Source organism: Pan troglodytes, chromosome 12 (assembly GCF_028858775.2).
Source record: "Pan troglodytes isolate AG18354 chromosome 12, NHGRI_mPanTro3-v2.0_pri, whole genome shotgun sequence".
Classification (NCBI taxonomy): Eukaryota; Metazoa; Chordata; class Mammalia; order Primates; family Hominidae; genus Pan; species Pan troglodytes.
Window position 1 is genome coordinate 112,789,099 of NC_072410.2, and position 26,752 is coordinate 112,815,850.

At 52.7% G+C, this 26,752-nt stretch overlaps 1 protein-coding gene across 2 annotated transcripts; it reads left to right on the forward strand.

Annotated features, from left to right (window-relative positions):
* Nucleotides 1-1,237: 1,237 nt before the first annotated feature.
* On the forward strand, nucleotides 1,238-26,276 carry CYS1 (cystin 1). 2 transcript variants are annotated; one of them, XR_677932.5, is made up of 4 exons: nucleotides 2,815-3,163; nucleotides 17,116-17,168; nucleotides 17,266-17,393; nucleotides 24,106-24,189. XR_677932.5 is itself a non-coding variant. In XM_001155543.6 (3 exons), exons 1-3 carry the CDS (start codon nucleotides 2,846-2,848, stop codon nucleotides 24,209-24,211), a joined length of 477 nt encoding a protein of 158 aa, XP_001155543.2. In that variant the 5' UTR covers nucleotides 1,238-2,845; the 3' UTR covers nucleotides 24,212-26,276. The 2 variants fall into 2 exon arrangements, 1 of the variants encoding a protein (XP_001155543.2); XM_001155543.6 differs by lacking the exon at nucleotides 17,266-17,393 and having other exon boundaries at nucleotides 1,238-3,163; nucleotides 24,106-26,276.
* The last annotated feature ends 476 nt before the right edge of the window (nucleotides 26,277-26,752 follow it).

Genomic DNA, 26,752 nt, shown 5'->3' on the forward strand with positions numbered 1-26,752 from the left:
CTTGTTTGCCTCTAAATGCTGTTGTTCTTTGGGGTTTAAAGAGTTTCAAGATGAGATTTGTTTTCTTAAAAACTTATATCAATAGCTTCCAAACGAGACACATCTGTGGACTTAGCGCACCCAAATGACATCTGTGTTTGGCCCCACATCCTACACCTGGATGGTTAAGATGGCACATCAAAAAAAAGGGGGGGAGAGGCCAGGCACGGTAGCTTACGCCTGTAATCCCAGCACTTAGGGAGGCCAAGGCAGGTGGATTACCTGAGGTCAGGAGTTCAAAACCAGCCTGGCGAACATGGTGAAACCCTGTCTCTACTAAAAATACAAAAATTAGCCGGATGTGGTGGTGCGCGCCTGTAATCCCAGCTGCTCAGGAGCCTGAAGCAGAAGAATCACTTGAACCCAGGAGGCGGAGGTTGCAGTGAGCAGAGATCCGGCCACTGCACTACAGCCTGTGCAACAGAGCAAGACTTCGTCTCAAAAAAAAAAAAGGCAGGGGGATCATAAATACTTTCTTTTTAAAATTTTTTTTTCTTTTCTTTTCTTTTTGCTTTTTCCTTATTTTTTGTTTGTTTGTTTGTTTGTTTTGTTTTGTTTTTGAGACGGAGTCTCTTTGGTTGCCCAGGCTGGAGTACAGTGGTGCGATCTCGGCTCACTGCAACCTCCGCCTACCGGGTTCAAGTGACTCTCCTGCCTCAGGCTCCCGAGCAGCTAGGACTACAGGTGCTCTTCACCATGCCCGGCTAATTTTTGTATTTGTAGTAGAGACAGGGTTTCATCATATTGGCCAGGCTGGTCTCGAACTCCTGACCTGAAGTGATCCGCTCGGGTCAGCCTCCCAAAGTGCTGGGATTACAGCCTCATTTTTTTTCTCTTCTTTTTCTTTTCCCTCTCTGTCTCTCCTCTCTTCTCTCTCTCTTTTCTTTTCTTTTCTTTTCTTTTTTTTTTTTTTTTTTTTGAGACAGAGTCCAGCTCTGTTGCCCAGGCTGGAGTGCAGTGGCGTGATCTCGGCTCACTGCAACCTCCACCTCCTGGGTTCAAGTGAGCATGCCCAGCTAATTTTTGTATTTTTAGTAGAGACAGTTTCACCATGTTGGCCAGGCTGGTCTCAAACTCCTCACCTAAAGTGATCTGCTCGCCTCAACCTCTGAAAGTGTTGGGATTACAGGCATGAGCCACCACGTCCAGCTAGATTATAAATACTTTCTTGTTCTTTTTTTTTTTTTTTTTTGAGACGAGCCTCACTCTGTCGCCCAGGCTGGAGTGCAGTGGCGCGATCTCGGCTCACTGCAACCTCCACCTCCCGGGTTCACGCCATTCTCCTGCCTCAGTATCCTGAGTAGCTGGGACTACAGGCGCCCGCCACCACGCCCGGCTAATTTTTTGTATTTTTAGTAGAGACGGTGTTTCACCGTGCTAGCCAGGATGGTCTCGATCTCTTGACCTCGTGATCCACCTGCCTCGGCTTCCCAAAGTGCTGGGATTACGGGCGTGAGCCACCGCGCCCGGCCTCTTGTTCTCTCTTAATAATAAAAATAAATGGATGTGAATCTGAGTCCCATTTTTATTCCATTTTCTTAGGCATATGTTTTTTAATGTCTACTCCTGAAGTGATAAAATAGTAAAATATCAAGTCTGTAGTTGGGAAAGTTTAGCCGAAATTCCATTTTCACAATTATTCTGGAATCCAATCAATCAGGATAAAAGTTAACGTCAAGTCAAGATAGGTGAGTTAAACCCAGGACTTCTGAATTGCCCTGTCTTGGAAAGGCTGGAATTTAAAGTTGCGGGAGGTGGGCAAGGGAAGGAAGTAATCACATTTAAGTAAAACACAGAACCAACCAACAGGAAGGCTCGCTGGGTTTGAATTCGGCAGCTTTGGAGTGTTTTCTACTCTGGGTTGTGGTTAGTTCACTTAAAAAGAAAAGCGGTTAAGGAAAAAAAAAAATTCCGAGACCAAAAGCTAGACTTATGACCACCACCTAGGTATTTCCTTTTGCTTCTTTCCTGTGGCGGGGGGAGGGCGGGGTGGGGGTTGCTTTGCCTTTCTCCTTCATTTTCAAAGTTTTTCTTTCCCAAAAGTGGTGACTATTTGGAGGTTTTGATGAGGCTCAACCTTCACACATCCAGTTTCCGCTGGGGCAACAGAGGGAAGGAGAAGGCCGGAGGGGGCTGTTGGTGCCCGGAGGATCGCCCCTTCCCTCCCGAGGCGTCTTAGGCCTGGCGGACACTGAAAGGTCGGGGCGCACTGACGGCCGGACCTCGCGAACGCAGCGCGCGCAGCCCTCAGGGTCTTCCCCTGCCCACCCCGCGCATCGCTAGGGGGCTCAGGCGCTGGGAAGTCCCCCCAAGCTCCCGCCGCCTCCCACGGGCCCGGCGAGCGTCGTCTGGGGAGCGTTTCCATAAATGAACAAACCCAGCCGGGCCCCCCGCGTGTTCAGCAATTCCAGAAGGTCCGGACAGGGCTGACCCGACGGCTGGGAGCGAGGGGACCCGTGGGCGGGAGTGGGGGGACTGTAGGGGGAGACCCGGGAGGGGAGGCCGCGCCCGCACCCGGTGCTCCTCGCCGGGGTCTCGGGCCCGCCCCTCCCTAGGGCCGGTGTGCGCCCCCTCGGCACGCCCATGCAGCCCCTGCCTCGCCCGCCCCTCCCCAGGCTCCGGCTCGCACCCCCGTCCTCGGGCCGCGACCCCCCGGGAACCCTAGCCCCTGGCCGCGGCCGCTTCCCGGGCCTCGCCCCGCGCCTCCCCCTGCAGCCCGCCCCGGCCGCACCCCCTAGCGTCCCCGCCCCCGGCCGCGCCCCCTCACGGGGGCCCCCTCGGCGGTCCGGGAGGCGGCGGGCGCGCCATGGGCAGCGGCAGCAGCCGGAGCAGCCGGACTCTGAGGCGGCGGCGCAGCCCCGAGAGCCTCCCTGCGGGGCCCGGAGCGGCAGCCCTGGAGGGCGGGACCCGCCGGCGGGTGCCGGTGGCGGCGGCCGAGGCCCCGGGGGCAGCCGCGGAGGAGGCGCCCGGCCGCGACCCCAGCCCCGTGGCGCCCCTCGACGGCAGGGACGAGACGCTGCGCCTGCTGGACGAGCTGCTGGCCGAGTCGGCGGCCTGGGGCCCCCCAGAGCCCGCCCCGCGCCGCCCAGCCCGGCCCCGACCCACCGCGGTCGCGGGGAGCGCGGTGAGTGTGGGAGCCGCAGGGCCTCGGGGGACGGCGGGGACCCCACTCACCGGCCGCGCGTCCCTGCCCCAGCCCTGGGCGCCGGTCGCGCTGCGCCCCCTTCCAGCCTCCGACCTGCGTGCTCCCCGCTGCCCCGGCCTCCCCGCCCCTGGGCCCCCAGGTTTCCTCCCTCTCTGCCCCGTCTCCGGGTCTGTGTCCAGGCCTGGGGGCGATCGCGCTGGGAGCGGCCGAGGAAGGACACCCCTAGGCGGAGCGCGCCGGGCTTCCGGCTCCCCTCGGGCCCGCGGCCCCGCCTGGCCTTCCCGGGCCGCCCTGGAGCGGGGCGCCGGCGGTGGTGGCACGGCAGCCAGACGGTGGCTCAGAAGCGCCCTGCCGCGCCCACCGGTCCAGATCCTTGCCTTGCTGGGCAGGCAATTCTCATGTTACTGCTATTTTTAAGATGCTGCGGAATCTCTTTTGCGCTTCCTATTCTCTCTCCCTGAATACTCGTAATAACAGTCCTGCTGTTATAAAAAAACAATAAAACAAGCACTCTGGTTTGGCAACCGTCTTCGCTCCAGCAGAGCTGAATGAACAAGATCTTCAACATCCGCTCCCGGGCTCGGGGAGGATGCCAAGGGCCTCGTCCTCCTCCCTGGGGTCCCGGAGGCTTTGCTTAGCAGCCGCTGGGAGCCGAGGAAGATGCCTTCCTGGGTGGCCACCGCACCAAGGAATCCTGAAAAGGCCCCAGGGAGGGTGGGGGAGAGGGACAGCCCCAGGCGACAGTGCACAGAGCTCTCTCCCTCTGCCCCTGGTTCCCTGCTACTCTCACTTACGATCTTTAAAAAGGAAAAGCGAGCTGCAGTGAGTAGGGCTGAATTATATAACAAGATTCCTTTAATACCACATCAGCCTGCAGTTATATAACACTGCCTGGACAAATAGCTGAGAAATTTGGGAGGAATTCACACATAGCAAGGAGGCAGTTAATTTTAGTGTTCATTTTCAAGTGCTTTGGAAACTCGGAGGTGAAAATGAGAGGCAAATAGCAAGAGTGAATGTTGTGCCCTCTGATTTGCTGATATTATTCATCATGGTGACTGCTCGCTCTTTAAGTCATTTTCCAGCTATCCTTTGAGCACCGGTCCCGCTGTGGGTGCTAGGGATGAGGCCACACGGCATAGCCCTTGCCCTAAAGAAGTCTGCAGCTCGATGGGGGAAAGTAGAAAGCAGGGCGATGAGAGATCCGTATCAAAAGGCCACAGGAGAAAGCGGCTAATCCCAAGGGAGGCAGGTAGGCATTCCCGAAGGGATGAATTTGGAAGTTGTCCTGAATCTGGAAGGGTCTGTGGACGTGATCCAGGCAGCAAGTTCTGTGCAGAGAGAACCTCATGCCTAATGTCACTGGTGGCTGGGGCAGCTGGTGCCCAGGGCAGGGGTCAGAGAGGTCTTAGGAGAGTATGCCAGGCTGCAGTGCGCCATGCCAGGGGTATTCCATGTTAGCGAGTTTGGATTACTATGAAAGTTCTGGGTATCTGAAAAGTAAGGATTGTGACAGTTTGTGTTTTAGGAACGTCACACCGACAACTGTGGGGAGGATGAACTGGACAGAGTCAGACTAGGGATAACATGACCACCTGTGTGAGTGGGTGGGGGAGTCTGCAATGGTCCAGGTGGCCGAGTCCTGAACCGAGGCAGTGGCGGTGAGAGGCTTGCAGAGGAGATGGTTTCAGGAATTGTTGAGGAGGTCAGCCAGCTGCAGTTGCCCTTCTGGGGTGTGAACTGTGTGTATCTTTTTTCTTTCTTTCTTTCTTTTTTTTTTTTTGAAACGGAGTTTCACTCTGTTGCCCAGGCTGGAGTCCAGTGGTGTGATCCCGGCTCACTGCAACCTGTGCCTCCCAGGTTCAAGCGATTCTCTTGCCTCAGCCTCCTGAGTATCTGGGATTACAGGCGCCCGCCACCACGCCCAATTTTTGTATTTTTAGAAGAGACGGGGTTTTGCCATGATGGCCAGGCTGGTTTCAAACTCCTGACCTCAGATGACCCGCCCACCTTGGTCTCCGAAAGTGCTGGGATTATAGGCGTGAGCCACCTCACCCAGCTGACTGTATGTATTTTCTGCACCATAAATGTTTCTTGAATAAATGAATGAATCCTAGAATCACAGATTATTCGAGGCGGAAGGGAGCCCTTGGGTCCAATTCATTATTTTCAGATAACGCCTGCATACCACAGATGCGCGCCACCACGCCCAGCTAATTTTTGTATTTTTAGCAGAAACGGGGTTTCACCATGTTGGCCAGGCTGGTCTTGAACTCCTGACCTCAGGTGATTCACCCGCCTTGGCTTCCCAAAGTGCTGGGATTACAGGTGTGAGCCACTGCACCCGGCCAATAACACTACTTTTAGTTTCTTTAGGAAGAAAGGAGGAAAAGAAACCTTTAATAGCTTCATAACTGTCTAGCATTTTGGAGGAGAGACATAATCTTCATAAAAGAACATCAAACTCAAGTGAAAGTTATTCTTTTAAGCACTCACATTTAAAAATTTTGACCACTGTTGACTGGGAATGTCTTAGAGACGGTCTGTTTATCCCTGAATCATCATTCTGAATATTATGTTTTGTTTTTGTTTTTGTTTTTGTTTTTGAGACAGAGTCTCGCTGGAGTGAAGAAAGGGGGAGTGAGGTGGCAGGCACAGAAGCTGGGGTTGTGCTGGGGGAGGGGAGCTTCTGCAGTCATCCAAGTGAGATGTGGGGTCATTTGGACCAGGTTGGCGGGCGGTGGTGAGGGGCGGTTGGCTTATGGACTCACTAGTGGGGTGACTGGGATGTGTGAGGAAGAAAGGAATCAAAGGTGAACCAGGAGTTCTTGGCCAGAGCAGCTGGAGGGATGTAGCTGCCGTGAACAGACACAGAAGATGTGGAAGGGGCAGGTTTGGGGTGTCATTAACCAGGAAGTTGGTTTTCAGTATGTTAAATTTGAGATGCCTGTCAGACATCCAAACAGAAATGTCAAGTGGGTAGATCTTTGTAAGAGTTTGGCATTCAGGGGAGAGGTCAGGTTTGGAGTTCGTTTAGAAGCCATTAGAACATGGGAGGATTTAAACCCATGAGGTTAGATGGGATCACCAGTGACGATGCTGCCAGCGTGTGCTTAGGAAGCATGGATGGGCACTGGGCTCTGTCCTGGGAGCTTCGTGTATGTGAACTAACGTGGGGCGAGGCCAGGGGTTGAGCACGCTGTTCGAAGGTTGAGGAGATAGAGGCATCCTAAAGAACAGCCAGTAAAGGGGAGAAAACCAAGAGAACATCCGGAAGCCAAGGGAGGAGGGTGCTTAGGACGGAGGGCATGCTCAGCTGCTGGAAGTGCTGCTTGGTGGGATATATGCGGGAAGCCTGAGAGCTGGTGGTTGAATTGAGCCACTCGGAGGTCTCAAGGTCCTTGGTGAGAGATGGGTCAGAGAGTGGTGGGAGGCGCCTTGGGCTGGAGTTCATGGAGAATAGGACACAAGGAGTGCGGTGCAGTCAGCTCTTGTAGGAAGGCTCTTTTTACAGCGTAGCAGTAGTGGATGGCGGTAGGGATGGTGCTGCTGGACATGGAATTCACCAGAAAATCTTAGTCCCAGAATGGGCTGGATAAGAGGAGGTTTTGAGCATTAGAGGCCCTCGTGAAATTTGAAGGAACCTTTGGAGAAGAAATTTTGGTTTAATCAAGTAGACCTAGATTCAGTATTTTAATTTTCATTTAATTTTATTTTATTTTTGAGATGGAATCTTGCTCTGTCGCCCAGGCTGGAGTGCATCGGCTCACTGCAACCTCTGCCTCCAGGATTCAAGCAATTCTCCTGTCTCAGCATCCCGAGTAGCTGGGACTACAGGAGCATGCCACCACGCCTGGCTAATTTTTTTGTATTTTTAGTAGAGATGGGGTTTCACTATATTGGTCAGGCTGTTCTTGAACTCCTGACCTCAGGTGGTCCCCCTGCCTTGGCCTCCCAAAGTGCTGGGATTACAGGTGTGAGTCACTGTGCCTAGCCAGATTCAGTATTTTTATTAGCAGGTGGTAATTCAGATTGTTTTCCTCCCTCTGCCTATAAACCTGGGTCACTCAAGGTCAAGGGAAGTACGTTATCTTGAGAATTTTTCTGTTTTGCAAGAAAGTCTCGGGCAATAGTGTCCTCTCCTTAGGCTGAGGGACTCTGTCATCCACCATTTTTGGAAAGGTTCCATTTGCTGTAGCCATGGAGCATCCGGATAATTCTTTCTTGCCTGTTACCCCAGCCAGGACTTTACAGTAATCTTGGCATGCAGCTGCTATGGAACTCACGGTGTAAAGAGAGCAGTCACAGTGAGTGCCTGGCGGGACAGCACCTCCACAGAAGGACGTCAAGGTGATGGGTAACTTAATGGACTTGCAGCAAAACAAAGTCACTGTCCTGAAGACGGTGACTATCTGCCTGCGTTCAAGTCTGTAGCAAAAAACACAAATTTAAATGGCAATGAGTGATATTTCAATTGATCCAGGGGACAAGAAGAAAGGATGGTGCGGACCCCCAAAAAGCTCATAACTGTGTTGGGAAGGGGTGCGTAAATGCACGTTTGCAAGTTCCCGTGGAAGCATGTTGTAAAGGCATGTTCCAGTGCGTCTGCACACGCGGAGGCGTGGGAATCCCACCCGAGGCAGAAGTCTTCCAGTGGATCTGGTGTCTGAGTTGGTTCTAAAGGATCACTATGTGTTCCAGCGGTTGACAAAGGGTGAAGCTTTCCATAAAGAGGAAACAATGTGTAGAAAACTCCAGAGGTCCAGAAGCGATTTTTTTTTTGAGATGGAGTCTCACTCTGTCTTGCCCAGGCTGGAGTGCAGTGGCGCATTCTCGGCTCACTGCAGCCTCCGCCTCCCGGGTCCCAGCAATTCTCCTGTCTCAGCCTCCTGAGTAGCTGGGACTACAGGCGTGTGCCACCATGCCCAGGTAATTTTTTTATTTTTAGTAGAGACGGGGTTTCGCCACGTTGGCCAGGCTGGTCTCAAACTCCTGACCTCAAGTGATCCATCCGCCTCAGCCTCCCAAAGTGCTGGGATTACAGGCATGAGCGACCGCACCTGGCCCAGAAGTGCTTTTGAACAGCCTGGAGTTTATGTGCCATTCAGCCAGGTGATGTCGGAGAGCAGAAACCAACGAGACGGGTTTGGGTCACATTTTCACAGGATTCCAGGCTAAGAGGTTGAACTGTCCTGTAGGCAGTGGGGAGCTAGGCGAAGTTTTCTGTGTTTCATTATTTTTAAATGTTTATTTTAAAAATTAGAAGAGGTAATACACAGGCACACGAGGGGACATTGAAAACATGCATTGCAAAGAAAATTTCCCTTCCTCCCAACTCTTTCCCCAGCTCCGCTCTCCAGAGACAAGCAGCTTCTCAGTTTCTTGTGTGTCTTCCCAGCCTGTGTAATAGAAGGATCCACAGTGGCGGGGGAGGTTGTACTGGGGGAGACTGCATGGGGGCAGGAGCCCAGGTAAGGGAGGAATCCAGGTGAGAGGTGGAGGAGGAGGTGAGGTGAGCCACTGAGTTTGACAAGCAAGGGAAAGCGAGTTTCTAGAAAGACTCCAAGATTCCCTGCTTGGTAGTTGAGAAGATTCAGAATGCTATTAACGGGATGGGCCTAGTTTTGTACAAGTTGAGTTTTGAGTCCTAGGTGGATAATTTCCGTGGGCTGTCCGAAATTCCTGTCAACTGCGAAAAGTGGTTGGAGCTGGAGCTGTCATTTCGTGGACATCAGCATTTGGATAGTGGCTGATGCCATACCAGAGTACAGTTGCCGAGGGAGAGCGTGTGGATGGGTGGGGAAGGATGCCAAGCCTGGAACATGAACATCAAAAACTGAAGGAAGAATTGTCCTCTCTGGAATTCTATAAAAAGAGTAGGATTAAAAGATGTTAGAAGCCCAGTGCCTCGACCCGGGGGAGGAGCGGGCAGCCTCAGAGGCTCTCTCCCTTCATGGTCCCTGGCTGCTGGCTGCTGTAGGTGATTAGAAGCCTGGTTGCATCACGGTCAGGGGTACAGCCTCACATTTCCTGCCCTGCTGAGAGGCCGTGGTGGCTGCTGCTGAGTACTGGGCACGGCAGGGTGTAGAAATGCCGTGGAAAGGAGGATGTTGGCTCATGCACTCTTCGAGAGATGCTGACCAAGAGCTCTTAACCTTGGAGCTTTGAGTCCCATAGGGCTGGGGCAGACCCTAACTAGACTCTGGGAAGGAGGGTCAGAGCAGTGGTTTGTGCACAACACAGGCCCTTCTGCCCCTAAATGCCGTGAGCCCATTACCCAGCAGGGAAAGCAGCCCCCTGCCCAAGGCCACCCATTCCGATTCCCACCAAGCTCTGTTTCTTGATAGTAAATGGCCAGACTGCTGTCATTTCTTTCTATTGCTGAAATCCGAGATGACTTGAGCTTAAGGGACCTCACAGATGGTTCAGTCCCACCTTCTTATTAACATCGGAGGACTTTGGGGCCCAGCAAGGAGTGGGAGGGTGCCTGTTTGCAGGTCAAGCCAACCGCAGTCCACACCCTGCTAGCACGGACAAGTCTCTCAGACCCTGAGTCCAGTGACAGCCTCTCTGGGTCTCCCTTGCCTTTTTCCCTGTGGCTTTGGAAACACCTCCTTCAAGGCAAGGCCTTCCCAGTGAGACGGGCCCCGGACTGGCAGCCCACAGCCGGGGGTGGGGGGGTGGTTTCCCAGAGCCCCTTGTCACGTCCTTGTCATGTTAGCCATGCAAGACAGGTCTCATCGCAGAGCCCACCTGCACCACTGCCCCCCAGAGCCCACCTGCACCACTCCCACACAGCCAGCCTGCACCGCCCCGCATGCAGAGCCCACCTGCACTGCTCCCACACATCTGCTCTGCTCCCACACATCTGCACTGCTCCCCCGCGCAGACCCCACCTGCGCCATCCCCCCCTACGCAGAGCCCACCCGCACCACTCTCCGACTCACAGCCTGCCTGCACCGCTCCCCCACCGCTCCTCCACCTGCACTGCTCAGCTTCTGCTGCCTGCAAAGCCCTACAGTGGAGCTTCCCCAGGGCACTGGGATCTTGGCCTCTGTGTGGGGAGAACAGTGCCCTCTGGTGGTGAGCAACGGAACGAGACTAGCAAAATTGTGAAAGCTGGGTCAGGTCCAGGAGAGCCGTTGTAGGAGTTTCTCTACCGTACATGTTCAAGTTTCCTTAAGAAAACCGAAAAGCCAAACAAACCAAACTTGGGCTTCAAAGAAGGATAATTCTTAAAGAGGAAGGGGGAAGTGTATCCATACGATGGAATAAAAGGAATGGAATTGTTCTGCCAATTACACATATAACTGGTATGTGTATATACATACATATTAAGCTGCTAAAAATTAAGAGTTAATGGAAGAACTCTTTCAGGAGAAGAAATCCACTGTATATTTTATTTTTGGTAAATATGCAGTGGATTTTCTAAAAAGTAACCTTTGGGCCGGGCATGGTGGCTCACGCCTATAATCCCAGCACTTTGGGAGGCTGAGGCAGGTGGATCACCTGAGGTCAGGAGTTCGAGACCAACCTGGCCAACATGGTGAAACCCCAGCTCTACTAAAATTCAAAAATTAGCCAGGTGTGGTGGCGGATGCCTGTAATCCCAGCTACTCAGGAGGCTGAGGCAGGAGAATCACTTGAACCCAGGAGCAGAGGTTGCAGTGAGCTGAGATCGCACCATTGCACTCCAGCCTGGGCGGCAAGAGCGAAACTCTGTCTCAAAAAAAAAAAAAGTAACCTTTGAAACTTTAATTTTCACAAAAACTTTGGTTTTAAGAGTCAAAAACTTTAAGAGATGATCTTATCCGCTTCATTCTCATATGTTTTCTGCTTCTTGTTTAGCTGTGGTTTGGTCTTTCCAAAGCCCCCCTAGAATCTCAAGGGATGACACACACCCCTCGCATGCACACAAACATACACATACAAACAGGTTCGCACACACACACTGGTCCTGAACTCAGCTCAGTTCCCAGGGCCCCAGCCCAGGTGCTGCCGGTTCCCCACGTCCGTCCAGGTGTCTCAGTGATCTGCAGGTGGAGGCAGCCCCCTGGAGGAGCCCCTGTCTGCAGGAGGCTGGAGCCACCATCTGGGGCTGCTGTGTCTTTGCTTTTCATACCAGCTCCTCCTCGCTGCTTCAGCAAGCTTGTGTGTTCTGGGAGTCTCATGCTTTTTCCATCTGAGAAAGTAAGTTCAAGGCTTAAACAAATTGGCCAGATAAAGGGCCACGCAATAAAATCTCAGGCACAGAGAAAAACACAGGTGAAAACAACAGAAACAGCAAGGCTGAGCCATCAGGGAAATTGCTTACTCCTGCATCCGCTCTGGGGGGCCGTTCACGCACTGGATGGCATTCCATCCTTAAGGCTGCCCTGAAGCTGCAGTGTCTTCATGTTAGTGAGCAGCGCAAAGTCAGGTCCCTACGCCAGGCATTCCAAGGCCCCTGCTGCAAGGGTCCCGCTGCCCTTTCAGAAGGGCAGCAGCAGGCAGCTCAGTGTCCACCCTGACAGGCCCTGGGCTTGGCTGGATGTCCTGCCTTAGCTTTAAGAGGTTCTCAGAGCCGGGCACGGTGGCTCACGCCTGTAATCCCAGCACTTTGGGAGGCCGAGGCCGGTGGACGGCCTGAGGTCAAAAGTTCGAGACTAGCGTGGCCAACATAGTGAAACCCCGTATCTACTAAAAATACAAAAAATTAGTTGGGCGTGGTGGCGGGCACCTGTAATCCCAGCTACTCGGGAGGCTGAGGCAGGAGAATCGCTTGAACCTGAGAGGCAGAGGTTGCAGTGAGCCGAATCACGCCACTGCACTCCAGCCTGGATGACAGAGCGAGACTCCGTCTCAAAACAAAACAAACAAACAAACAAAAAGGGTTCTCAGGCTGGGCGTGGTGGCTCACCATGCCTGTAATCCCAGCACTTTTTAGGAGGCCGAGGTGGGGGGATCGCTTGAGCTCAGGAGTACAAGACCAGCCTGGGCAACATAGGGAGACTTCGTCTCTACAAAAAGTACAAGAATTAGCCTTGTGTGGTGGCATGTGCCTGTAGTTTGAGTTACTCAGGAGGCTGAGATGGGACGGTTGCTTGAGCCCAGGAGTTGAGGCTGCAGCGAGCTATGATCAGGCCACCGCACTCCAGCCTGGGCAACAGAACAAGACCCTGTCTCTAATAAATAAATAAATATGCCAGGCGCAGTGGCTCACACCTGTAATCCCAGCACTTTGGGAGGCTGAAGCAAGTGGATCACTTGAGGTCAGGAGTTCAAGACCAGCCTGGCCAACATGGCAAAACCCCACCTCTACTAAAAATACAAAAATTAGCCAGGTGTGGTGGCATACATCTGTAATCCCAGCTACTCTGGAGGCTGAGACAGGAGAATCACTTGAACCCTGGAGGCAGAGGTTGCAGTGAGCCGAGATCACGCCACTGCACTCCAGCCTGGATGACAGAGCAAGACTCCATCTCAAAAAAAGTAAAAAATAAAAATAAAACAGGTTCTCCATCTCAGCACGGGGACCGCAGCGATAGAGGTCAAGGCAAAGCCACACCCGTCAGAGGGTACTGGGCCGGGCTGGGAGAACCCTGGGGAGCTCCTTGGCATTGAACCAAGTACACCAAGGCCCGGAAGGTGAGGAGACGGGAGCGTGAAGACGCTGTTGTTGCGATCCCTTCTTACCCTTGCCCTCCCCCTCTTCACCTGCTGAGCGTTCATAGTGACCCTAGAAATAGAAGTGCGTGACTTCAGGGTGTGTGTTTGGCCTTGATTTTGAATTCTAAGAAGGGGGCATGAGCTGTTGGATCACCCAGCCTCTGTCTGGCTTCAGTGACAGGCATCTCACTGCTTCCAGGGGCAGCCTCTCCCTCACAGGCAGCTCTGACTTAGTCCTCTGTGTTGAACACAACCCACCTCCCTTTAGTGGGGACACACTGAGCCCCTGGGACAGGCAGAAGAAGTGTGGCCTATTTCCACATGAGCTCTTCAGATATTTGGAGCAGCTACTCTGATCGCTCAGTTTATGTCATGGGAACTTTGGACATTGACAGGTTGCTTTCTGGCCTTATTACACATTATCCGAAGTTTCCTCTGCCTTGCATTCCTGGGTTAATTCCATTAGGCTCATGAAACCTCTATCTTCTATGATTTAAAAAAATTATTTTTTAAAATATTTTTTTCGGCCAGGCGCAGTGGCTCACACCTGTTATCCCAGCACTTTGGGAGGCTGAGGCAGGTGGATCATGAGGTCAAGAGATCGAGACCATCCTGGCCAACATGGTGAAACCCTGTCTCTACTAAAAATACAAAAATTGGCTGGGCGTGGTGGCACGCGCCTGTGGTCCCAGCTACTCGGGAGTCTGAGGCAGGAGAATCGCTTGAACTCAGGAGGCTGAGGTTGCAGTCAGCCAAGATTGTGCCACTGCACTCCAGCCTGGTGACAGAGCAAGACTCCGTCTCAAAAAACAAAAACAACAACAACAACAACAAAAATAAAAATAATTTTTTTTCCTCCAGAAAGGGTAATAGGAGATAAACTCTAAGTCTTTGTATGTCTGAAAATATCTTCATTTTCTTAATACCTGATTAATAGTTTATTTGGAATTAAAATTCTGAGTTCAAAATAGCTTTCCCTTATACCTTTGCAGCCATTATAACAGTGGCTTCCAGTGTCACTGATGAGCAGGTGAGGCCACCTGACTCTTGGTTTCGTGTAGGTGGCCTGTCTCCGCCTGCTCATCCCTTCCTGGAGACTTTTATTTATTTAATTTTTTAAAATTTAATTTTTTAAATTCACTCCAGGCTGTAGTGCAGTGGTGCAGTCTCAGCTCACTGCAACCTCTGCTTCCCGGGTTCAAGCAATTCTCCTGCCTCAGCCTCCCCAGTAGCTGGGATTAGAGGTGGCCGCCACCACACCCTGCTAGTTTTTGTGTTTTTAGTAGAGATGGGGTTTCACCACATTGGCCAGGCTGGTCTGGAACTCCTGACCTCAGGCGATCCACCCGCCTCGGCCTCCCAAAGTGTTGGTAGCCACCACGCCTAGCTGGTTCATCTTGATTATTCTTTCATGTGCCCTCCCCCTTTAAATGTTTGTGAGTCGTTTTATGACCATTTATATTTATGAACCAAAAACTGGTTGACTAGCACATGCAGTTGGAGTGGGTTTCTTTGTAGTCGTGTACACCTATTTACCCAAAAGTTTTTTCCTTTGAACAGAAAGATCTTGCAAGCTCTAGGAAGTTGTAAGCTCAACCCAGGCACCTCTTATGTTTGCAGCCTAAATTCTCATCACCTGGTGGTCCAAAATACTTCAAAGTATAGATTTAATTTGAAGTGGTTTCAGACCAGGGATGCCTGCTATGTGCCTGGCAAAAGCAAATGCATCCCCTCTCTGGAGGAAGGCCTCTTAGGCCTCAAAGAATACCCAGAGGGAATTTTTCAATGATGACAAGCTGCCAATGGCAAAAAATAATCAACTCCCCAAAGAACCAAGTGAAGACTTAGAAGAAACAAGAAACAAAAATATACCAATGAAGATCTTAGTTACTAGGATCACCAGACACAGACTATAATCAGCTATGTTTATTATGTTTAAAGAAAACACCTGCAAAGGACAAGGACTATAGAAAGTGACCTAGAAGATGTGAAAAAGAACCAAATAGGACATCTGGAAATGGAAAATATAATAAGCAAAATGAAAGATATCAATGGTATAAGTTTAACAGATTAGACAGAGATGAAGAGAGGATCAGTGAGATGGAGAGAGGGAGATAGAAATGACCCAGAACACAGCATAGAGAGACAAGGACCTGATAAAAGATAGCCAGAGAAGAAACTACAGCAAATATCATATTCAGTCATGATGTGACAGAAACTTTTTCTTTCAATAAAGGATTAAGATAGAGATGACTGTCATCATCACTTCCTTTTACTGTACTACTGGAGGTCCCAGCCAGTGCAGAAAGGTTAGGGGGAAAATGTATAAGGACCAGAAAGGGAAAAATCAAATGGCCATTATTCCCAGATCATGTGAATGGGAAATAAGAAAATCCAAAGGAAGCCATAAATTACTAGAACTAATAAGAGAATTCAGTAAGACTACTAAGCACAAGATAAATTCATATATCTCTGACCAGGCCCAGTGGCTCACACCTGTAATCCCTACACTTTGGGAAGCTGAGATGGGAGGATTGTTTGAGTCCAGGAGTTTAAGACCAGCCAGGGCAACACAGTGAGACCCCATCTCTACAAAAAATGAAAAATTAGCTCTTCATGGTGGCACGAGCCTGTAGTCCCAGCTACACGAGAGGCTGACATGGGAGGGTTGCTTGAGCCTGGGAGGTGGGGGCTGCAGTGAACTATGATCAGGCCACTGCACTCCAGTCTGGGCAATAGAGCAAGACCCTGTCTCAAAAAAAAAAAAAAAAAAAAAAAAAAAAGAATTTTTTAAAAATGTATATATCTCAGTCATTTCTGAAGCATCAAGCAGGTAGAAAATTTTATTTTAAAAAGTTAACATTGCTGGCTGGGCACGGTGGCTCACGCCTGTAATCCCAGCACTTTGGGAGGCTAAGGTGGGCAGATCACCTGAGAGGTGAGGAGTTCGAGACCAGCCTGGCCAACATGGGAAAACCCCATCTCTACTAAAAATACAAAAATTAGCTGGGTGTGGTGGCGGGCACCTGTAATCCCAGCTACTCAGGAGGCTGAGGGAGGAGAATCACTTGAATCCGGGAGGCAGAGGTTGCAGTGAGCTGAGATCGCACCATTGCACTCCAGCCTGGGCAACAAGAGCAAAACTCTGTCTCAAAAATAAATAAATAAAATAAAAAGAGATATCCATGGTATCTCTATAGGGAAAATGATAACTTCTTAGAAGACACTAAAGGAGTCCTAAATGAATAGATATTCCCTATTTATAAATTTGAAGACTCATTATTGTAAAGCTATAAGTCCCCCTAAAATGATCTATAGTTTAATACAACCCTAGAAAAATCCCCAAGGTTTTTTTCCCCCAAATATGACAAGCTGATTATAATACATGTATAGATGGTCCCTGATTTTGATGATTCAACATAGGATTTTTCCACTTTGCAATGTTTTCTTCGAGCCGTAACCCCATTGTAAGCCGAGCAGCACCTGTACGTGGAAGTGCCTATAGCCAAGAATCACCAAGACTCTCTTGGAAAAAGAAAGAAGCTGGGAAGACATGCTTTAGCGGACAGCCAGGCTTGCCTGATGCCAGGAATGAGACAGGGTGGTTCTGGCACTGCACGGGTAGGCAAGTGGACTGTCGGACCATAGAATCCACGGCAGCCACATGCTGTGTAGACACGTCCTTGCCTTATGAAGAGAAAGCACTTCAGTGGGGGAGGGAGAGGGTTCTGGGCAATGTTTAGAGTGGGGTCGGGGTCACGTGGTTCCTGGAGGTGACACACGGGGTGTCCTCGTGCTAGGTGGCAGTGGGTCCCAAGATCCCTGGAGGTGACACACGGGGTGTCCTCGTGCTAGGTGGCGGTGGGTCCCAAGATCCCTGGAGGTGACACACGGGGTGCCCTCGTGCTAGGTGGCGGTGGGTCCCAAGATCCCTGGAGGTGACACACGGGGTGTCCTCGTGCTAGGTGGCAGTGGGTCACATGACCCCTGGGGGTGAGAGATAACCCTCACATGGGTGGCCGTCTGGGAGGCAGCAAGTCTGGCCCTGGCTCTGCCACTTGCTCTGTGTGTGAGCTTTCCAAGTCGCTTTCTTTTTGCAGCCTCCGTTTTCTTGCCTGTGCAATGAGTGGATGGAACTTGACAGCTCGAGAGCCTTTCCGCTCCGAGGCTTATGGATCCTGGGTTGAAAGTGGTGGCCATCGTCTGTCCACACAAAGCCAAAGCCTTAGGCAGGCTGCACTGTTGACAATCTTTGAATGTCTCTTCATTTCATCTTTCTCAAGGTGTGCGCAGAGCAGAGCTCAGAGGGCCACCCAGGGAGCGGCAATGTCTCTGAGTAAGTACCAGGGAGGCACATCTCTCCCAGAAGCCACGGGTTCTTTTTGTTGACTCCAGCCAGCCTCAGAGCCCTCCTGTCCCCCACTTTCCTCCAGGTCCTCACGAGGTTTCCAGAGGCAGCTCCCTCTAAATGCAAAGCCCTAGCCCTCAAGGGAAGGTCCTGCCAAGGAGATTGCAGAAGGCTCACCATCTCACCGCAGCTTTGCTCTTCCTCCTAAAAAAGGTCGTGACCTGGATCAGACCAGGGCATGCCCAACCCATTTCCTATTTGTGCTGTAACTCATTCAAAAATATTCAGGTGCCATGCTGTGCGCTGTGGCCAGATCTAGGAACAAGACACAGCCCTTAAGGAACTCGCAGCCCAGGGCCAGCAGCGGGCCCACCTGCAGCTCCACAGCATGTTACCAGGGAACCACGCTGAACACCCTTGAAGGTAGCAGGCGAGGAGCCTGGTCTCATTTCCTCCTTTAAAATCCCCCAACCCCAGAGCCCAGGCCTTGTCTGTCTGCTCCAGGGATGTCTTTCCACCCCAGGCCGGTCACCACCTTGGCTTGCTGACCTCCAGCTAATGTGGTAAGGGGTCACTGGGAGTGGGTGATTGTCAGGTAAGATTGTGGGAGTGAAAAAGTTTGGAAATGTTAGCCATTGTCCTTAATTACAAATGATTTCAGGACAGGAACCCTGCTGAACTCGCTTATTTAACAGACACTGGGAGGTCCTACCCTGAGCCCCACAGCGGTGCTGAGGGCTGCAGTGCAGGGGCTGGGTCTGAGGCCCTTCCCGGGAGGGGCATGGTCTCGGGAAATGCAAGCAGCGAGCTCCAGGGGAGGTCAGAACTGGTGTTTAAGATGGCTTGAAGGGGCCGGACCCAGTGGCTCACGCCTATAATCCCAGCAATTTGGGAGGCCTAGGCAGACGGATCACTTGAGGTCAGGAGTTCAAGAGCAGCCTGGCCAACATGGTGAAACCCTGTCTCTACTAAAAAAATACCAAAAAAAAACCCCCAAAAACAAAAATTAGCCAGGCACGGTGGTGCGCACCTGTAATCCCAGCTACTCCAGGGGCTAAGGCAGGAGAATCACTTGAACCCAGGAGGTGGAGGTTGCAGTGAGCCAAGATCGCGCCACTTCACTCCAGCCTGGGTGACAGAGGGAGACTCTGTCTCAGAAAAAAATAAATAAATAAATAAAAATATAAAAATAATATGGCTTGAAGGACGTACAGGAGTTCGCCGAGGAGAGAGGAAGGAAAGAGCCTCCTGGGACACTGTGTGGACAGGTGGGGGTGGTAGGAGGGAATTGGGGAGGGAGGATTAAAGTGTTGGGAGGGCCTTGAATGCCGAGTGGAAACTGCTGGCCATTGCTTCCCAGTAGAATGCTGTGGCCGGCTCTGGGCAATGTTAGAAGCCGCTGCAGAGGGGGAGGTAGTGAGGAGTGAGGATGATGCCCACGCAGCTCTGCCCCTGCACTGTCAGCAGGGACTTTAGAGTTTCCATCAGCCCAAGGAATTTAGGATGAAATCCTACCATGAACTAATTAGCTATTACTTCTTCTGACTTCTACACATGCACATTCCAGGACACCCCTGACATTTCCGTTACTACCACTCACCAGTGGTACTTCACTCATTCAGTATACTTATTTATTTATTTATTTTTATTTTATTTTTTATTTTTTTGAGGTAGAGTTTTGCTCTTGTCATCCAGGCTGGAGTGCACTGGTACGATCTCGGCTCACCGCAGTCTCCACCACCCGAGTTCAAGCAATTCTCCTGCCTCAGCCTCCCAAGTAGCTGGGATTACAGGCACGAGCCACCCTGCCCGGCTAATTTTTGTATTTTTTGTAGAGACAGGGTTTCGCCAAGTTGGCCAGGCTGGTCTCAAACTCCTGGCCTCAGGTGATCCGCCCACCTTGGCCTCCCAAAGTGCTGGGATTATGGGCGTGAGCCACTGCACCCAGCCTTTTCATTCAGTATACTTTAATGGGAGCCTCCCTGAGTGCTGCCCTAGGCGTAGGAGTGCCCAGGGCTCTGTCAGCCCCTCCAGCACCGTGCTCCCACCAGGAAGGAAGCCCCAGGTCCCAGCAGTCCTGCCCCAGGGTCAGGGCTGGCAGCATCTGCCCTGTACCCACTGTGCTTCTCGCTGCCCACGGCACACACCTGACTCCCGTGGCAGCCGTGGACCCTCAGGCCAGTCTCAGCCCCCCAGCGTGCAGCTCTTGGGTACCAGTGCCTCACCCTGTGGCTGCAACAGTGTCCCGCCCTTCAATCTCCTCCCTCCAGTGTCACCCTCACCCTCCCAGGCAGGGTCCTTCCAACGGTGTTTCAGGGTGGAGGTGCTAATGTCTGCAGCTGACTCTGGGATGCATCAGAAAATCAGACGAAGAAGTAAATAAGTACGTGATAAAGTAAATATAGCAAAGTTGAACTTAATTATTGAATCTACAAATTTTAACTTTTCAGTATGTTTGAAATTTTTCATAATAAAATATCGAAGAAGAAACCCTTCAAAGCACAGTTTAAACATCTCCCCCTCATACTCTATCCCCTTCCTGGTGAAACTAGTGTCCCTCCTCCCGCATGGTGCAACTTCCCAGCCCCTCCCACATGTGGCCTCTCCTGTAGTAGGTCCACGTGATGTGGTCCTGCCCTGTCCCCTCTCTTCTCTCCAGGCCTCATCACAGAAGGAATCAGATTCGCCTCTGGGCCCTCATAGCTCCAGGCACATGGTAGCATTTCATAGATGCTTATTGACAGGATTGTTTAATGTCAGCCTGGGGCGTGTAGGCCTTGACCCCAGTCCTGACCATCCTGACAACGCCAGGTCCTTCCCCCGGGAGGGCCCTGCGGAAGCAGCAGAGGGAAGCAGCCGTGCCGGAGGAAGTCGCTGCTTCCCTGAGCTTTTGGCTGGGCCATCCTGACCTGAAGTCTGTAAGGAAGGGCTAGTGGAAGCCCAGGGGCTCATGGAGGGGAACATAGGGGTTCTAGAAACTTCTGTCTGCAGCTGCTGCTGAAATTCACTTATTGTTCATTCTGCAAATGCTTGTTGAGTACCCACTGTAAGCCAGGCCTTGGGCCAGACACATTACGGTATTGGTGAGAGAGGTTACTCCTCCCCATTTTCCTAGTGAGTAAACTGAGATCCAAGGCAGTATTTCCCCAGGTTGGAGAGGCGGCAGATTCTAGAAAATTCTAGACCCAGCCAGGCGCAGTGGCTCATACCTATAATCCCAGCACTTTGGGAGGCTGAGGTGGGCAGATCACCTGAGGTCAAGAGTTCAAGAGCAGCCTGGCCAACATGGTGAAACCCCATCTCTACTAAAAATACATAAAAATTAGTCGGGAGTGGTGGCACGTGCCTGTATTCCCAGGTACTTGGGAGGCTGAGACAGGAGAATCCCTTGCACCCATGATGGGGAGGTTGCAATGAGCCGAGATCGCGGAGTGCGCCACTGCACTCCAGCCTGGGTGACAGAGCAAAACTCCATCTCAAAAAAAAAGAAAAAAAGAGAAAATTCTAGACCCAGTAGAATAACACAAATGTTCTTGCCTCATTTAACATGTGGGTTTCTGAGGCCCAATTACAATGGATTTGTTCTCTCTGGAGAAGCATATTGGTTTCTTTTCTTGGAGTGATTTTCCTTGGAAAGGTCTTTTTCTTTTTAAGAAATTTGTGACTTTCAGCCTGGGTAACATAGGGAGACCTCGTCTCCACAAAAGTACCAAAATTAGCCAGGCGTGGTGGCACATGCCTGGGGTCCCAGCTGCTCACGAGACTGAGGTGGGAGGATGGCTCGAGCCTGAGAAGTGGAGGCTATGGTGAGCCGTGATCCTGCCACTGCATTTCAGCCTGGGTGACAAAGCAAGATCCTGTCTAAAAAAAAAAAAAAAAAAGCATGACTTTAGGAGTCCCTGCTGATGGAAAACCTGACAGTGAATGAGAATTTAAACGAAAATTCATTTCTTGACTCCCTCAAGAGTGGTGAGACTTCCCAAGAATCCCTTTAGGATCAATTTTTCCCTTTTATCTGCGTGCTCCCACCCAAGCAGGGGAAAGAAAGAGCTTATGGCCCCACCTGGCTCTCTAAGCCCCACAAATTGCCCCACGGTGTTGGTGGAGTGTTGCCAGGCAGACAGGGCAGGGGTGGCTGTGGAGCCCAGTGGAGCCTGACCTCTCACAGGCCCAGGACTGCCTACCGTCCTACCCACCCCAGCCCCAGGGCTGCCCGTCAGCTTCCCTTGCGCCAGTCCCTGCTCTCCTTTCTCTCCAAGATTCCACCTACGGGGCATGTCGGGTGCTGAGTGAGACAGGACGAGTGAGGAGAATGGCTGTGTGAATCTGGACAGCCACCTCCCCCAGGGCTCAGCTTCACATCCACAGGCAAGCAGGGGGCTGCCTGGTGAGCCCAGAGGGGCTTTTATTCCTGTGGGGGTCCCCAGGTCCAGAAGTGCTGCTTGGGATTCCTGTTGGCCAGGAGATCCTGTTGCCCTTGAGGGTGTCTGGGTGTCCCATGCCCATTCCTCTTCTTCCCAACAATCCTCAGGGGAGGTGAGCCCAGGAGGATGGTGGGAAACAGGAAGGGCAGTGGCCGGGTCTCTCCTCTGTACTGGGTGCTTTGCTGGTCCCTTACTATGTTTGTTTGTTTGGTTGGTTGGTTTTTCTTTTTTGAGATAGGGTCTTGTTCTGTCGTCCAGGCTGGAGTGCAGTGGCGCAATTTCAGCTCATTGCAAACTCCACTTCCCAGGCTCAAGTGATTCTCCAGCCTCAGCCTACTGAGTAGCTGGGACTACAGGTGCGTGCCACCATGTCCGGCTAATTTTTGTACTCTTTGTAGAGATGGGGCTTCACCATGTTGGCCAGGCTGGTCTCGAACTCCTGAGCTCAAAGCAATCCACCTGCCTCGGCCTCCCAAAGTGCTGGTGATTATAGGCATGAGCCACTGCGCCGGGCCAGGCATGAGCCACTGCGAAACTAACAGCATCGCAGCGACTTCTGTTGAGTGCTTCCTTAGTGCCCAGCTCTGTGGTAGACACACCGCAGATGGCGCCTGGTCCAGCCCTCAGGCTGGACTCGTGGAGTAGCTGCTGGGTTTTATCCACAGGGGCGTGAGGCCTGGTACGTGCCTTGCCCACAGCCACACAGCGACTGCGTGGCAGAGCCAGGTGAGATCTGCCTGGCTCCAGAACGTCTGCATTTCCACTGTGTCTCAGGGCTGCAAGGAACACATATTGCCTTCAGTGCTTTCACAGCCAGGCAGTGTGCCAAGAGCCCTGCAGGCGTCAACAGTGACCACGCAGCTGTTTCTGCGCACTGGCCGCGGGCAGTGCTAATAAGTACGGTCCCTGGAGCCAGCTGGTCAATAGGGGCATGACGTCTCCGGGACATGGGAGGGGTGTGTCCCCTGGACGCCTGGAGGCCCTCTGCTAGATGCCGATCCTTCCTGGGGGATGAAGTCAAGTGGCTGTGCCAGGAGCCCAGCTCTTGCCCTGAGTTCCCAGAGAGCCAGACGGGCACCCGGAGGCTGTGCTCTGAGCATCAGTGGGAGTAGTCAGAGGGACATTTAAGTCCATCCAGCCCAGCCCCCCAAGCTCGCAGAGGGGGAACCAGGCCGGGAAATGGGGGGCGGCTCGCCCTAATGTCTGGCAAGTGGCAAAGCAGTTGGCGGTGTTCCCATTGCCCAGAGTCCCTGGCTGGCCACTGGGAGGGCAGCGTCCAACACCTGGCTGTGGGCAGCTGGCCTGCCTCTCCTGGACCCTGTCAGCTGCAGACCTGCACACCCCCTTCCGAGGCAGCATCTCCAGGAGGCAGCACCCAGCCTGACCGAGGCTTCATGCCCTGCCCTGGGCTCCCGGGACTGCCTCCTGCAAAGGTCTGCACATTTCGACACAACCGTTGGCAGGTCCGGGGGCAGTCAGCACCACCCAGGTGTCCACACAAAGTCCAGAAGGTCTGGGAGAGCAGGACAAGCCAGCAGGGTCCAGGCTGGTGCAGCCGCTTTCTGGAACCCAGGCAGCAGGAGCAGGAGCTCTGGTCTCGGTCCCTCTCAGCTGGGCTGCCAGGTGGGCTGAGGGACTGGCGGGATCCTGAACGTGTGGTTCCCCAAAATGAGCAGCTCCTGTGAGACCCCAGAGGGTACAAGCACGGACCGATGTCGGCAAGCAGCCAACATGACAGTAATTCCCTTTTATTTTTTATTTATTGTTTTTGAGACAGAGTCTTTGTCACTCAGGCTGGAGTGCAGAGGCTCATTCTCGGCTCACTGCAACCTCCACTTCCTGGGTTCAAGCCATTCTGCCTCAGCCTCCTGAGTAGCTGGGATTATAGGCACCCGGCACCCCACCCGGATAATTTTTGTATTTTTAGTAGAGATGAGGTTTCACCACGTTGGCCAGGCTGGTCTCGAATTCCTGACCTCAAGTGATCTGCCCACCTGGGCCTCCCAAAGTGCTAGGATTACAGGCATGAGCCACTGCGCCTGGCCGTGATTCCCATTGATTAAGGCTGTGGTGTGCTCGATTCCACATCACATGCTGCCCATGCATTATCTTATGCCTCGGAACGACTCATGAATAAAGTTACGTGCTTGAGAAAAAACACCGAGGCTCGGAGACGCACTGGCCTTGCCTGAGGCGCGCGGATGAGCCGCAGAGCTGGGATTCAAGCTCGGTCTTCCCACCCCAGAGCCCGTCCTCCCTCAACCAGGGCAGGTGCTGGCTTCCGCTCTGCGAGGGCTCAGCGTTGTGGGAGATGAAGCGGACGCAGTAGAAGCCTGCTGGTGGATATGTGTTGGGCGAGAGAGCCACAGGGCGTCCCAGGGCAAAGACTTCGGTTTGGGTTTCAGGATGGGCCCACTAGGAGCCATTGTGGTGGCCAGGGGAAATGAGTGTGAACGCACCATCCTGCCTCCTGACAGCCCTGTCCCATTTCTGACCCACAGAGCCCCAGCCAGCGGTCGCAAGAAGCCCGAGAGGCCGGCAGCCATCTCCTACGACCACTCGGAAGAGGGGCTGATGGCGAGCATCGAGCGGGAGTACTGCCGCTGAGGACAGCATGCTCCACCCCCGCCAGGCCTCGGAGGCACCTGCTGGCTGGGGCACCCTCTGCTTGCCCAGAGCTCTAGCAGGAGCTGAACCACCTCCAAAACGCAGTCACTCCCGGATATTCAAAGCTGACCGTTCAAATCCACTTTCAGACCGTGCTGACCTGGGCCAGCCACTGGCGGTCATGGTTGCTGGTGGGGGCGATTAGCTGTGTAGACCCACAGGCGCGTGGGCCTGGGCCGCCGGCGCCTCCTCCCCCACGCGGGGAGCCTGCCCAGTTCTTCTGGAGCCTGAAATGCGTGCCCCTCTTGGTTGCCCGCTCTCCACAGTGGGGAGGGCTCACGAGGACTAGGTGACACAAGCGAGCCCCTGCTGGCATCTGCGCCACAACACTTCCGGAAGGTTCTGCTGTGGAAGGTGCACCCGCGCTGCTCCCTCAGTCTCGGGCCCATCTCTCCAGGGGTGGCCGGGTCAGCTTAGTGCTTCTCAACTTTGACTCCCTAATGAGCAGCCTGGGGGTGCTGTTGACTTGCAGGGCCTGAGGTTCTGTACGTCTAACCAGCTCCCAGCCCAGGCCCGAGCTCCGAAGCCCCAACTGCACTTTGAGGAGCGAGAACCCCAGCTCTGATCTGCCTTGCAGTGGGAGGTAGAGCTCGTCACTGCCTCTCTGGGCCTCAGTTTCCCTCTCTGGAAAATCAGCTCTGGCAGCTCTTGGAGGCCCTCCCCAGCTCTGACAATCTGGAACTGCTGCCACTGCTGGTTCCCTGCCCCAGGCACAGCACTGCCTTCCCTGCGGGGAGCCAGCGCCCAGGTCCAACCGGGAGAGGGTCTGCCTGATACTGGCTTTCCAGTTCTCCCTCTCACAGGCAGCCTGGCCAGTGCCTGCGGGGCTTTTAGATTCTCTTCCTGCCTGGGTGGAAGGTGGGAAACCACAGCAGTGAGGCAGGAAGAGCCTTGGAATGTTCCTGGTTGACAGATGGGAAAACTGACCTGCCCAGGACGCCCTGGGAACAGGGGGCGGAGCTCCGGCTAGAGGGGACTCCTGTGTGGGCGGGCAGGTCTGGAGCCTGGGCCCAGGTGTGGCCTGCTGGGGGACAGCTCCGGGGGAGAGCTGTGGGGAGAACAGCGGTCTAGGGAGGCGGGAGGCAGGCGGCAGGCTCCTCCCCAGCAGCCTGCAGGGCATCAGGACAGAGGGGGAAGGAGGAGACAGAAGGGAAAGAAGGAGATAGAGGGGGAAGGAGGAAACAGCGCGGCTTCTGCTGAAGCCAGTACAAGCCTGGTTATCTGGCTTGACCCGCCCACACGGAGGCCTCCCCAGCGTTTTCTTTTTCCCGAGAAGAGCTCCAGCTCGCATGTCCTTAGAACACGGCAGAGCAGGAGCATCTCAGGAACCAACGGCCAGCTCCTTGGCGCTGTCCCCAGACCCACAGGCCTGCTGCGGCCATCCGCAAACGGGCATTTCCTTGAACTTTTGAGAGTGCCTTTGACCAGCTGTTCGCAGCTGGGAAACTCCAACTTTTGAAGTGGGAGCTTGGAGCGGCCCCCGCAAGGGCGTGGCTCAAACCCTCCCCAGAGCTGGGAGCCGTTGCTCATGCAAGCCCGTTTCTTTTGATGTAAAGATGGAAGTCGTTACTATATTTTAATAATGCAAATACATCTTTTAAAATAAGTTAACATTTTATTTCTTACCACCAGATGGATCAGGCTTTGAATTTAATCATGTAAATGTTTGTAATTTTATTATGTCATTTTGTTAAAATGGGACGCTTTCAATTGGTTTCCAAGAAAGATGATACCTCTGCATTTTCTGGTGGAAAAGGTGTAATACCCTTAATGAGATCAAAGTGTTAGGGGAAAAAAATTCCAAAAGTAGTTACAAGCTATATCAATGTCAAAGTAAATGCACTTCATCAAAGCTAAGAAGTCACAGGAATTGTTCTCAGGTTTTTTAAAAAATTCTTCCTGAATTCAGGAAGTGTCTTCTGAATAGCAGCTAGCCAAATAAAGCAGTGTGTGTGTACTGCAGCTGTAGGTGAACTTAAAAATAATAATAAAAAGAACAAATAAAGCAGTGTGTGCCAGCCGCTGAGCCGGCCCTGTCTCTGTCCTGTGAGACGGAGGGGCTCTGCCTGGAAGTAGAGGGGTGGGCGTTGCTGCAGCCTGCAGCCCGGCCCGAGTCTGTCCCAGTGCCTCCTGTGTGCCTGGCACCTCCTCAGGCATCTTCCTGGCTGCCCCATGTTGCAGCTGAGCCTCAGCGTCCTGCTCAGAACTGCATGTGGGATTTGCTCACTGCCAGGATAGGACTGTGGCCGGAATGGAGGCAGAAAGAAACACACCTCAAAGGCAAAAATGAAGCACATTGTTGTCTGGAAAAATCTTAAGTGACCACAAATGTGTCTCCCGGTTTCTTTTTTTTGTTTTCTTGAGACAGAGTCCCACTCTATTGCCCAAGCTGGAGTGCAGTGGCGCGATCTCGGCTCACTGCACCCTCCGCCTCCCAGGTTCAAGCAATTCTCCTGCCTCAGCCTCCCGAGTAGCTGGGAT

Coding starts and splice junctions, on each gene's coding strand:
- CYS1 (XM_001155543.6), top strand. CDS start 2,846: ATGGGCAGCGGCAGCAGCCGGAGCAGCCGGACTCTGAGGCGGCGGCGC. Junction 3,164..17,115: donor CCGCGGTCGCGGGGAGCGCG/GTGAGTGTGGGA, acceptor ATCTTTCTCAAG/GTGTGCGCAGAGCAGAGCTC. Junction 17,169..24,105: donor GGGAGCGGCAATGTCTCTGA/GTAAGTACCAGG, acceptor TCTGACCCACAG/AGCCCCAGCCAGCGGTCGCA.